The sequence below is a fragment of the Nyctereutes procyonoides genome, unplaced genomic scaffold (assembly GCF_905146905.1).
Source record: "Nyctereutes procyonoides isolate TBG_1078 unplaced genomic scaffold, NYPRO_anot_genome, whole genome shotgun sequence".
In the NCBI taxonomy this organism is placed as follows: Eukaryota; Metazoa; Chordata; class Mammalia; order Carnivora; family Canidae; genus Nyctereutes; species Nyctereutes procyonoides.
The window spans coordinates 3,041,765-3,055,310 of NW_026575037.1; the positions used below are offsets into that span (position 1 = coordinate 3,041,765).

The following is a 13,546-nucleotide window of genomic DNA, read 5'->3' on the forward strand; positions in this document are numbered from 1 at the left end:
CTGTCATCAGACTCCTTCCCGGGGTGCCAGGGAGCCGAGCACTTTGCAACACTCTACCACTCCTGGCCCTGCTCCTATGGGAGATGCTGTCTCACTCATGCTTGCACATTCTTCCCCCTTGGGTAATTCCTATCCTCTTAAGACACAGCCAGGTGGACCACCCGCAGATAGTCTCCTGGGGCGGGTAGGGGGGAGATGGGAAGGGCTTGTCTGGGTTCAGGGCCCCAACTCTGCTCTGTTACTGTCACCTCTACCCTCCTGCCTCATGTGCTTGTGATGCTGTGCTGGATGACAGTTTCCTTCACACCCCTGCTCTACTGGCTGTTACCTGCCTGAGTCTTGCCTGTATAGGTTGGAGGTGAGAGATGATCTTACAAGATGCTCATTTTCAAGGGAGGGAAAGGAAGAATATTTTCCCAGGTGACCAAGCCTGAGAGGCAGGTGGTCTCAGGAGCTGGAAACTGAGCGGAGGGTGGACAGGCTGGGCCAGTCAAGACAATTAAATATTCTCTACCAGTGCCCATAGATGGCACTAGAGCCTTGAAGATCCAGCCACCACTGGGCACTCCAGGGTTGAGGGAGCTGGACAGTGACTCACTCTCCGTGGCTGATGGAAGGCTCCCCACCATGGAGCAGAGCAGTCTGGGTGGTTCTAGGGCAGCCAGCAGAGGCTACCACCCATCAGGGACCTCTTCTGATGGTAAAAGCAGTGGGTGAGGTGAAGAATTCAGAGTGGGAGGGAGGCAGAGGAGAAAGAGAGACATAGAGGCAGAGAGAGGAAGGGTAAGAGCATCAAGGCTACAACTAGAGAACAGGATCAAGAAGGCAAGGGACACAGGTGGAGTAGCAGGACCTTCAGGGCTGAGATCAAGGGGATGCAGAGAAGCATCAGTGGCAGGTAAACTCAAAAGGGAGGAGGCCCCGAGCAAATCAGGAGGTAAGCTGGCTGATGAGGCAGGCACACCTCCCCAGTTCCCCCACAGGACCCAGAAGATGCACACCATTCCTTCTGGATCTTTTATTGACGTATAGAAAATGTGTTTAAAAAAGGAACTATACAGAAGCTAAAAGCAATCAGGACTAAAAATACTGGTTAACAATGGTTAACAAGCGGAGATTCCGGTCTTTGAGCTACAGTGCCATGAAAGGAGTCAGGAGGTTGGCTTCCCCCCTCCTGTCCTCTGTTGATACTTTTATTCCAGTCTAGTACAGTGTACATCGTCTCAGGAGTGTGTACTCCATTTTCTTCTTGTTTTTGTTTTTGCCTTCCTTCTAGTCTTTCTTTTAAGTAAATGCTTTTCCCCAGCACAATGTAACTACAAAGGCAGTAAATTGGTCGGTGTTATTTATATATATATTTTTTTTACCTGAAAAGGCCGTTAAAGGTTAAAATGACAAACTCAAATTCAGGGGGACTGGAGGATTCAGTGTTTATGGGTTCTGAGAACAACAATCTAGAGACCACCGAGGTGGGTTTCAGCTGCCCGGGCCCAATGTAACAGCTTCCTCGAAGTCACAGCGACTTGCCCAGGGTACCTAGGAGTTCCTATGGACCTGGAGCACATCCGAGGTCAGGATGGCTGGATGCCTGTGTGTGTGCAGGATGGGAAGGAGGAGACTGGTGTTAACAGTAACCCATCTGGATTCTGAACTCTGAGTCTGTGGGACTGTGGTGTGAGTCTAGAGGGCATGGGTGGGGAAACGGGGTTCAGTAGGGGGGCTCTTACTTGGCTGACAGTTTTGTAGAAAACTTGGCATTTATGGCATCTAACACAGAGTCATGTCAGCACCCTCAGCAGCCTCCACATGGAAGAGGACCATGAAATGTAGAGTTCTTTCTTGGGGAAATCTATTCCTTTATGGATAAGTGGCATTCAATTAAGAGGAAGGGATTCATTTCTGGATTTTGGGCCTGACAGCCAAAAATATCATTTACCCAGTACAAATTTCCTTCTTAATTCCTCAGTGCAGCCAAGAGAGCTGAGATTGTGCCTACTATCCTCTGAGACCACCTACCTCCAACACACGCACATCCCCACTGAGGAGGTGGGAGTGGGTCAGAAGAGAATAAGTAACATTAGTCTCCTGCCTTCGTCTAGCCTCATTCCCCAATTTTCCCACTGATGTACCCCTACAGGGACACTCTCATGGTATCCATGAAAGTCTGGGAGGAAAGAGCCCAATTAGTCTGTAGCCTGCTGGTTTTAGCCTAAAAATTCATAGGATTTCTGTGTTTGATACCATCTGTATTGGTTTCAAAATATTAATAATATAACTCCTTTCCTCTTAAATTCTGAAATAAAATTGGTGCTCCAGGAACATGTGCCATGTTTATTCTCTCCAGTCTTGTCAACCTTGTCTACCTAGTTTGAGAAAAATGACTCTGGAATTCCCTACTCTTCTAATGTTGGATGAGGAAGAGGCCACTATATTCCCAAAGGAGTAGGGTTGGGGACATAGTGTTTGTGTCCTGGTCTTTTTTAACTGCTACCAATTTGCTGTAGAACTTTTTCTTACCTTCCCAATTAGAAACAAAGAGAAAGAAAGAAGAAGAAAGAAAGAAAGAAAGAAAGAAAGAAAGAAAGAAAGAAAGAAAGAAAAGGAAAAAAGACAAGGAAAAGGAAAGAGCTGTCTGGATATTTCTTACTTTTTATGGTGAAGTGGAAGGTCTCCTGGCGTATGTGGCAAAAAACAACACAAGAACTCCCTTTTCTTAAAAGATAGAGGGAAGTGGCATCAGAAGTCCCTTTGTGCAAACATTAGTAAATCCAAGATGGCGGCCACTTGACTAAACAAGCAGAAAGGGCAGCAGCCTCCCGAAAAGGCAGAAGCAAGGGATTTAGAATTAGGCAGAGAGATTCCGATTATGGCTCTCCTTAGCACCTGTGTGACTTTGGGCATGTCACTAAACCTTTCTGTATCTCCATTTCCTTATCTGTAAAATGGTTAAACTTGAATCAGGGTTGTGGTGAGGATTTAATGAAGCTATACGTGTGAAGTTCCTAGCACAGTATCTGGAAAGTAGTTGGACTGCAGTAAATACCATTTCTCTTAGTCTTCATCTGGGAAGAGAAATATTAAAAGGCCTATGCCAGATCTGACCTCAGCTCTGTTACTAATTAGCTGTGTGAACTTGGGCAAGTTGCCTAACTCTTTTGGGCATCTTTTCTCTGAAGTCTGAAATGAGAGGGTCAGGTTAGATGATCCCCAGTCCCCTCCAGCTCTGAAGGTATGTTCCCAATATTTGTCTTTTGGAGGCAGCCTTGAACACATATGCGCCCAATGGCAGGATTTTAGAGAGCAACACCCGGTGTCCTTGGGGCTTTTAAACCAGTGATGGGAAGAAAACAATAGTTCTCATCCATGTACTTGCCTTCTGGCCACACATCTGGGCCCAAACCCTCTCTGTGGCTTAGGTATTCCAGGCCTCCTGGGATCATGCTATGCCTCCCATAAGCTCATGGTGCCAATGAACCAATGTCAGTACCCAGATTCAGGGAGACAGAAAGGGATTAAATGTTTCTGAACTGGAAATTCAGCATCAGTCCAGGCTCAGAGTGGACAAGGAGGAGCTGTTTTGTCAAGTTAACGGAGGGCGCAGAGCTCGTCTGAGGAACAAGAGCTGTGTTATTTGGATACTCTGCAATTGCCTTGTTAAGCTTGGGAAGGAGGGAGGATTTCCGGTTTGGAGAAAATGCAACACTGTCCAAAGACTGTGAGGTTTGCCAAGGACACTTGGACAATGAAGTGCTGCAGGTGCAATGAAGTCATGGTTCAGGCAAGGGGTGACCTTGAAAAATTAATCAGAAATGCTGGACATGACAAATCAGGCTTGTGAGTGCCATGAAGGAGAAGTGAGGTCCGGGCTCAACCAGTTAAGCAAGCACAGGAAGCTCTTCTTCTCGTTTTCTGCGGTGACAGGCCTCTGGTGCCTTAGTTTCTCCTCAGGTCAGGTGTGTGAAGTGACAGGAGCTCAGGGGGGCAGTGAGACCAGAACTCAAGGAACTAATGCAGGTCCCTAGACCAGCGCCTCTTGCCTCACCCTCGCTCTCTGTACCTCTGCTGTGGGCCATCAGTGGAAGGCTTCCTTTCAATCTCCAATCATCTGTCAGCTTCTCTTATTTTGCTATTTTATGTTATGTTTTATGTTTTCTTCTTCCCTATTTCTCAAAGCTTGAAGAACACAGAAAGGACATAAGCAAATCTAATGTGGCTACAATTAGGATGAACCAGAGCCATTCTTTCAAGCTGGACCTGAATCTACAACACACCCACTTCAAATATCCTAGGGCTTTTTCCCCTATTTACTTTTGGAGGTCTCCTTCAGTCCGTGAATTCTCATTTGGCCTGGTGGGGCTCCAAAATGCTGGAGTACAGTTGAGGGAAACTCAGTCACATTTGTGTGGGGTGGGGTTACAGAAGAAACAAAAGTATGGGGGAGCATTTAGTCAACGATGTTCAGGAATGTGGCCAAAGGGCCTGGAGATAAAGCCAGAGAGAGGCTGGTCTGTAGGCTTCACGCAGAAGCCAGCCTGGTGTCTCACCTTTCCCGAGCGTGGATCCTTTCGGTTATGTTATCTAGAGAAAGACGGGCCACCCAGGGAGGCTGGGTGGGGCTGAGTCTGCTCTTGGCATCTGGAGCTTTGTATAAGAGGCAGACTCCCAAACTACGCAGATCACTCCTCCCCCTCAGGCCTCTCAGGTCCCAAGGCCTTGGCAAGTTTGAAGCAAATGAACAAATTATTCCATCTTCTGTGGGATCATTGGAACTAAACTGACGTGTGAATCTTTCCTTTTCAAAGTTTTAGGAATAGACAGCGAGATACAAGGGGAGTGTGCCCTTTGGAGGGAAAGAAATGGAAGTAGGAATGAGATAGAATAGTAGGAGTCAGGTGATCGAAAGCAAGCACATATCCTGAGTAAGAAAGTGGTTCTTCCTTTCTTGAAATTCTGGGTAGAGGATAAAGTTAAAAAAAGAAAGAAAGAAAGAAAGAAAGAAAGAAAGAAAGAAAGAGAAAGAAAGAAAAGAAAGAAAGAAAAGAAAGAAAAGAAAAGAAAAGAAAAGAAAACAAAGAAAAGAAAAAGGAAGAAAAAGTGTTTTCATGCCCCAGGAATACTTGCGAGTCCAGATCACGGGCTGGTCTATTTCAGCCTCCCCAGCTTGGGGCATCTACTGCTCACAGGTTCCACTTTCTTTCCAGAGGAAGGGACAAAGAGGAGCTCATAAATCGTTTCTCAACTGATGCTTTTAAAAGAGCTCTTTGAAAAAATTCCATAATGACCTAGTGTTCCTTAATCTACAGCTCTGTTCTGGGACTGGATTTTAAAACTATAAATGTGATTAGAGTTGTTTGGTTTGGCATTGAGCTCATTGGCAACCTTGGTTCTTCAGGTTTGTCTTTGAAATAACAGTTTTCCACATGAGGGTTGCTGGTTGGTTTCCAGGGAACCGGGTGGGAGGGGTCTTAGCACTTCTGGAGCAGCCCAGGGGAGACGGGTAGGGTGGATTTAACTATTCATGGAAGTTGGCCCTGCATTTCTTTGCTGCCATTTTTACTGTTCTTCTTTTACAGTTCAGCCTCCTGTGGAAATCTGTTGGTTGGTTTTCCTGAAACTTGTTTTGGTCTGAGTTCTCCTGGAAACCCCTGAGGGGCTTGCTGTCCTCAATCCCCACCAGGTTTCAGTTACCAGCGGCGATTTGGGGTGGGGGGAGATGGGGGTGGTGGTGATTGCCACCTTGTGGCCACACCTAGCAAGTCTCCCTCCTCCATTTAAATCCAGTCTACAAGGCCAACAGATTTGTTGTCTCCATCTCCTTCCCCCACCGTCCAGAAAGAAACCTGGAGAATGTGAGTAACTCTCTTGGGAACTATCTTTATCTAATGGCGAAATGAGAAAAGGCAAAACTATCTGGATCTTGGATCTAGGTAGTGGATCTGTTGCAGTCCTTGGGAGGTTTTGTTTGTAAACACCTGTGATTAGGATTGGGATTAAATCCTAATCCCACAGTTAAATTGCCTCTACGCAGGGTCCACTTCTTGCCCTGTCAGTCCCGCAAGAGAAAGTGGTGTGTGTAGGTCAGTGCTTTGTGAGTATGTTTACTGGATCCACCCTTGGGAAGAATATAAATTTGGAGGAACAAAATAAGCAGGAATCAGTGAGTAAAATTAAGAAGCTCTGAGTTTAGTTGATCATGGATCTTGAGGAGAGAACGGGGCACAGTGCCTCTTGAAGATGGAGAAAACTCGTGAGAAAATCACTCAATTTAATAAAAGCAATGTATACATCCTTTTATAGGAGGTTGGGTGAGCTAATCTTTGAAGTCTTTTTCTTGCTTTAAAAGTTTTTGAAATGAATTCAGGCAATGCTGCTGATACTATTTATAAAAATGTTCCATAGGGTAAAATGGTTGTAATGAAAGGAAGGTGGGTTTTGGTTTCCTCTGATACTTCCTAGCTTTCACCTGAATTGACCACATAAGGACTCCTAATCTTTTTTTGTGTGTCAGTTGCCTTGATGAGGTAGGCTGTCCTGGCACCAACCAGGCCCCCGAATCTGCTTTTATGGGCAAAATCAACTCAGCCTCTTACTTGACATTACCTTTTCTGCAATGTTTTTTTCCTGTGTGTGTGTGTGTGTGTGTGTGTTTATTTATGATCTCAGCCTTCCTTCCTTCCTTCTTTCCTTCCTTCCTTCCTTCCTTCCTTCCTTCCTTCCTTCCTTCCTTCCCTCCTTCCTTCCATCTCTCTTTCCCTAAAAAAGCAGGGCTTCTGGTGAATTTTCATTACTTAATTGCACTCTCTCATCAATGCCCATTTCTACTTAGATTTTCAGGTCGGAAACTTGCACTACTGACCATCAAAACTGAAAAGGAAGTTGGTGGCCATTCTAGTCTAAACTTTCATTCAACCCTCTGGGGGAGGGGGAACTGAGTCCCACACAGAGTGAGAAAACAATGATGTCACAGAGCCAATGACATGGCAGAGGAGGGGCCTATACCTTAGCCCTTGCTTCCTTTCCTAGTCATCCCTGGTGTGTTCCATTCTCTAGCTCAGTCTCTCAGTTTACACATTTCTTGAAAGGACTGTTTCTCTTTCTTCCTTGTCCTCCTTCTAGTAGGACAAGGGGTTTGGGTTTCTTTTGGAGCCCAAGCTAACCTGAGGAAGTGTCTATGTGGCCTCCACGTCCCAGCCCCGGGGTTTGTAAGCATAAAGTGTGATCAGCAGCCCAAGGGACTATCTTTTCTTGGGGATCAGAATCATGTTAGAGTGCAGCTATTTCCATTAGGAAACTGCCAGCTCTCAGGCTTTTCCAGCAACTGGTTGGGAAAGGAACACGATGCCCTAGTTTGGCTAACCATGGGGATTACAGATAACAAAAGTGGGACCTGCAGGACCATGAGGAGGGGCAAGGGGAGGGCAACTGGGGAGCTGGCTATGGATTTTGGTAGAGGCTGCAGGGATGGCTGCATCTGACATTTGATTTGGAGAAGTCAAAGGGTCATGGTTTCTAGAGCCTCCAGCTCTCTTGGGCTTAAAAATCAAATCATGGTAGTGAAGAGAGCACATCTCATAAAATGGGAGGTAGGCCCACAGTCGTCCCCTGTTCACCTTTGGATTTCCAGATGTAATTTCCTCTGGCACTTTTCATTTTTCCTCTCAGAGGCAGAATAATAAAAGAAGATGGAGAAAGGCTTCTCATGATGCCAACTCATTAGAGAGGTCATTCCTATTTCCCACAGGACCAAAAAAAAAAAAGGAGCAAAAAACAAAAACAACTCCCCATGAATTTCACCTCTTTCCAGGAATTGTCAGTCAAAGGAATGGCTGGCTGATCACATAACTTCTTCTGACTCTTAATAAGCCACCCACATTAAGGAGAGCCTGGCTGAAGACAGAAATGAGGCCTTCTGTTTGCAATTCAGAAAAAAGAAAAGAAAAGAAAATCCATGACAGATAGGACTAGAAACACGAAAATAGAGCCAGGTAAGATCTCTGTTTCCCATGGGACCATAATCTCAAATGGCAGATGCCCTGATTTCTACTATTGTCCTTTCCTCAATGTCTGACCCCAAAGGGTGAAAACTGCCACCATCTCCGAGACCCTTTCGCCCACAAAAGGAAGTTCTTCCGTTTGACCCAAGAGAGGGAGCAAGGACTTAGGACCCTCAGGGACACGGCCACTGTGCAGCCTGGGGCCAGGTGTGGACAATGCCTTGGGCTTGTGGGACCATGGGAGTCTAAGGGTAAGATGGACATAGGCACAGAATTGCTTGGGATGGGGAAGGAGACGACTGCTCTTAAAAGGTAATAGGACACTTCGCTGGTAAGAGTGTCAGGCAATGAGAATCTTTGGCCCATTGAAAAGGACTTGGGTGGTTGGGATGGGGTGAGGTTCATCTGCTTCCTCTCAAGGGGTGTGGATGGCAGAGCTCTCTTCCCGAGGCTTCTCCCAGGGGCTGCTGTGAGAATCTGACCATCCAAGGCGGTAACCTGAGCACGGATACCTGAATGCCAGGCAACTCCTAGGAGGGCAGGAAAAGAAGGCCTGTTGCCATAGCAATCTGATTCTGGGACCTGCCTTTCCATGGGTCTCTTTAAAATGTTTCTGACTTTCCCTCCTTAGTGGGAAGGGAGGCAAAGGTTAGGGATGACTGGGTGGGAGGGAGCGTGGAGACCGAGGCCCAGGCCCGGGACAGCAGAAACCGCAAGCAGCTATGTCCTGCTTCCTTGAACGCCCTTCAAATGTTGCAAAGCACAGTACTCTTACCCCCCACCCCTTGTCTCATATTATAAAATACAAACAAATGACAGAAAGGGTCAGTCGGCCCGGGCCACTGCTGCTCAGAACTGCAAGGACCGCCGTTTCCGCCCCGCTGGGAGACGGTGATTATAGGGGCGCATCTTCATCTCCACGAAAGGGATGGAGAACTCGTGGCCTTTCCAGTGGTACCAGTTGATCCCCTGGGAAGGAGAAAGACATGCACGTCAGGCCATTGCCTCCCTGCCAGAGGGAACACCCAACTTGAAAAAGGGAGAACACCTGGAGTGGGGAATCCAAGATGAGAATTTGGCCGTATTCTATTAACATGAAGCTTTGTGGTCCAGCTTCTGATAAGGTCGGAGGAATAGAGTCTCTTTCCAGCTCTTCTTTTTTAATTTTTAAAAATGTTGATTTATTCATTCATGAGAGACACAGAGAGAGAGGCACAGACATAGGCAGAGGGAGAAGCGGGCTCCCTGCGGGGAGCCCGATGCCGGACTCGATCCCAGGACCCCGGGATCACACCCTGAGCCGAAGGCAGATGCTCAACCACTGAGCCACCCAGTTGCCCCCCAGCTTTTCTTTTTAAGCATGCCTATGGCCTGAGTGTTCATCAGGACTGCACATCAGGTCACTTTCTTAACTGCCAGCTTTATGTTTTTGGCTGTCAGGGGTTGCACGCACCAGTTATTCGTGTTGAAGTTCAAAATCCCCATAGTCTACGGGCATTTTGTGGAGAATGATTGTGTTTGACTGCTCACAACTGATGGGAGACTCGGGTGGTATCTACCTGTGGTGACCAGCCATTCAGTTGGCTCAGGACTGAGGGGTTTCCCTGGCTCCTGGCCCTTGGTGCCCAAAATGGGAAAGTCTCAGTCGGTCCAGTTGGTCACCCTATCACCCAGCCCAGCCTGTGGACTTGTGGTCTCTAATGGGGAATTACAATCCAGTTTATCTGATCTCTCCTTCCGTGGGACCATTCTTTAGAGAAAGTTGAGCCTGGGAAGCTGACTCTAAAATTGATAAACTCTCCATGGGATCGTTTAGGTGAGGAAATGGAATGTACTGGCGGTCAAGGGCTTCTCTGGGTGAGTTCTATCTAGCTCCTGAGTCCAGATGCCTTTCTTTCCCTCCTCGGCATCTGCTTTGTCCTGTCCTTATCCCAGGGCCTACATTACTCATGATAGTCCTTTCTTAAGACTTAGTATTTTTTTTTTTACAAAGGGAAATGTAAGACTCACTTGTGCACTGAACACATAAAGCTAAGGGATGGTGGGTTCCATAGGTCTGGGTCATTCATAACAGTGGCGAGCTTCACGTACCTGACTGTGCCTGGACTCTCCATATTTCCCATTGAGGTTGGTCCGGTGGCAGTTCTTGTACCACCAGGCCCCCTTGTAAGACATGGCGCAGTTGGTAACAGCAACATCATTGTCTCTGTCCTCTGTGGAGAAAGGGCGCCCCTGATGATAGCTGAGGGAGTCCCCTGTAAAAAAGGGATGCTTCCGTGAGGCCATCTGATTTGTTAGTCTTTTTTTTTTTTTTTACTCTATGCATTTTATGGGCTACAGGGGAGGGGCCGCCTCCATGTCACCACTCATAATTTCTTCAGCCACTCCAGGCTGGGGCCCTGGGGGTCCTGCGGGTGGCTGGGCACATCGGGCATGTTCCCATCATCTCGGATAGTTGTAGGGCATGGCCTGGTTGATCATGGTGGCATATTTGGTGAAGGGACTGAGGGTGGGCAGAGTCACGGCGAGGCCCCCAATGGTGAAGGGTGCGACCAGCACCGGCTCTTTGGTCCAGGCATCCTTGAGGAAGGCGTTGAGTCCTGGAGGGGCGGGCAAGGAGGGTCACTGTCCCGGCCATCTTGGTCTCTGTGGTGGCGGCAACCTGATTTGTTAATCTTTTGTCAGGATTCTCTGGATGTTTGGCCCACTCCCAACAAACCTACCCTCTAGTTAAGGAACTTTCCATTTACTTCTCCCATTTCCACCTGTTCCCTCAGCCAGACTGTATGGAACTCTAACTCCACCTTATCCCCTGGATCAGCTCTTCGATGCTGCTCTCTGCAACTCATTTCCTCATCCCTCTGACCTTCTGCTCCGAGCTCTGTCCACTCAGTCCACCTTACCTTCCCTATCTGTTGCCTCTGGGCCTGCACTGGGCACCAGCATTCATGATCCTTTTATTTCCAGAGGAGACAGTGATGAGACATGGCACCGTGAGTCAATCTGGGTTACCACCATGCATCTATGGCCTGGCCTTCTCCATGGTTTATTTGGCCTGGTCAACCCTCACCCAAAACCTCCCATTCAGAACTTGATGGCACATGTAAAAAGGGACCTCAGCAAGCTAGAGTTCCTGTCCATAGGAGAAAACATCATGAGAAAATCCTAATCATGTCAGCTCATGCTATTGAATGAACATTATTATAGATGCTTCTGAGGTTACTTTAAGCCAGAAGAGACCACAGTATTGGGTCATATGAGTCCACATTCATGGTGGCCACTTAATGGCCCCACTGCTTCCCACCACAGCTTAACTGTGAGGGGATGATCTTTATTCTGTGAGGAAACCTGATCCCCTCAGGTCAGTTGGATTGCTAACTCAACATATCATGTCTCTGTCCCATCCTTTTCATCTTCTCTTCCCAGGTTCCAAGGATTCCGGTTTTGTGTCCATTGAGAGCTAATCCCAGTACCTGACACTCATTCTTTCCCATTTCTTTCAGATCCAGAAGAAGGCAGGAAAGATTTCTTATTTTTTTCATATAATATATATATATATTAATATATATATTAGCATCTTTACCTCCTCTAATCCTAAATAATATTCATAGCCTTGATCTTTAAAACTTTTTTTGGATTAATCCGTTACTTTCTTTATATCAGTTTGACTCTGTTACCTCTACCCATCTCACATCTTCTCATCTCCCGCTTATCCTTCTGTATTCTAGAATTTCCTCTCAAATTGCCCTGGAATAATTCTCTCCAGCTTCCATTCTGATGTTGCCTGCTACTGCCTTGGATAGATCTTGACGTTAGTCTTTATCTCCTTCCAAAATCTGGCTTCCCTTCTCATTTCTGCTTCATATCCATATTCAGTACATTGTCTAAGTCTTGGTTTTTCTCTCTCAAGCCACCATTCAGATTTATACCCTTCTCTTAATCCCTCACATTAGGATAACCTCCTGTTATCTCCTATCAGGATTAACGCAGCATCTGCCAGCCGATCTCTGCTCTTCATTCAGATTTACTTTATCCAGTGTATGGCTGTCACATTAGTATCCTCAAACCCTAAAGACTCAGGACCTACCATGGTTCCCCACTGCTCACCATAGTAAGACCGCTCCCTTGGTTTCAAGGCCCTTCAGGGTCTAGCTCCACCCTACTCCACCAATCTTCTTTCTGTTTCTTCTGAACTCACATCCTGCCTTAGGGAACCAAGCCGTTCACGCCTGCCTTCCCTCCACAAAAATTGCTCCTTTCATGACTTCTCATCCAGGGTTTGCCTTCCCTCACCATTGGGATCCCAGCCAGATGTTGCTCCTTCCAAGGCCAATGAATACCCGGTAAGGTGGAAATGAGTACCATTTCTTTTGTGGTTCTTTTTAAAAATAGCTGTTTAGTTCTTACAGAGGCCAAGGCCAAGTCTTATGCTTCTTTTGAGTCCCTGTAACTTGTACAATGAACTTCTAAGGGTTGTTCAACAACATCTTATTTCTAACTTGATTTGGAGTTTTCAGTTCTAATCCAGTTAGAGTCCTGATTAGAGACTTAGATATTTGCAGCTTTGAGGAATGGGGACAGGAGAAAGGGCTGAACTTGATTTAGAGGCCATGGGATGGATTGTTACCATTAAGGCCAAATGGTACTCATTTCCACCTTACTGGGCATTCATTGGCCTAGGAAGTTAAGATAAAAGCCAGAGGAATTGGGTGATGCTAAATGTCGGAAAGAAAGGATGGGCTCTTCCCCACTGGAGACCTTCTGGTCTAGAAAAAAGTAACCATTGGGTAGAGCTGCCCAGAGGAAGGAGCAACCTACGTAAGCCCAGGTTTTCACTTTCTGAGGAAGATGAACTGAACATTTCAAGGGAGGAATCAGACTGTAATTAATTCATGATGACAGGCCAATTTGCTCATAGGATTTCCATTTGCCTATGAGACATGAAAGTAGGATGCAGTCCCATAGTCCTGCCCTCCACTGGGCCTGGGAGCAAGATGGAGCTGCGGTAAAGGCAATAGTGGTTGGACCTATAGGGGGCAGAGAGAAGCAGCCTGGAGCAGGTGAGGAGGGGGAGGAAGGTAGGACATGGTAGCAAGGGGCAAGGCTTGCTTTTCTTCCTGTGGGAAGAATAAAAACTGCTTTTCTACAGGCACAATTCCAATCTTAGGGAATGGATTGTATCAGGTTTTTTAAAAAAATGATTCGTCTGACATGTTGTTTAATATACTCCATTTCAGTGGCTCTTTTTATGTCCAAAGTGTGGTAAATTGGAACTTTCGTTGAGGGCACTCCGGGCAGATCTGACCCACTGCTGTTGGGAATAATCTCCGATTTGAACAATAACAAAGTGTGTCTTTTTACAGAGTAAGAATACCTGGCTGAGAAGAGAAATACTTGAACAGATGCAGTAATTCGAAGGGCAACACCATGATAATCTTCCTAATTCCAGAAAGCATAAAAACGCTGCTAAAATTATACATTAGCATTTAGCCCCAAAATTAGGGTTAATGAAAGGACCAATAAGTCCATGTACCAAACAGTAGAATGTTCGG

At 46.5% G+C, this 13,546-nt stretch overlaps 1 protein-coding gene and 1 pseudogene across 1 annotated transcript in view; both read right to left on the reverse strand.

Annotated features, from left to right (window-relative positions):
* Positions 1-5,106: 5,106 nt before the first annotated feature.
* The window catches only part of TNR (tenascin R), a 403,205-nt gene continuing 394,765 nt past the window's right edge, over positions 5,107-13,546 (reverse strand). The window contains exons 22-23 of the mRNA XM_055319547.1: positions 10,086-10,249; positions 5,107-8,963 (exon numbers count right to left, since the gene is read on the reverse strand). Coding sequence (XP_055175522.1) covers positions 8,844-8,963; positions 10,086-10,249 — 284 coding nt within the window. The 3' untranslated portion in view covers positions 5,107-8,843. The remainder of the gene's footprint in view (positions 8,964-10,085; positions 10,250-13,546) is intronic.
* On the reverse strand, positions 10,361-11,696 carry LOC129505765 (NADH dehydrogenase [ubiquinone] 1 alpha subcomplex subunit 3-like; annotated as a pseudogene).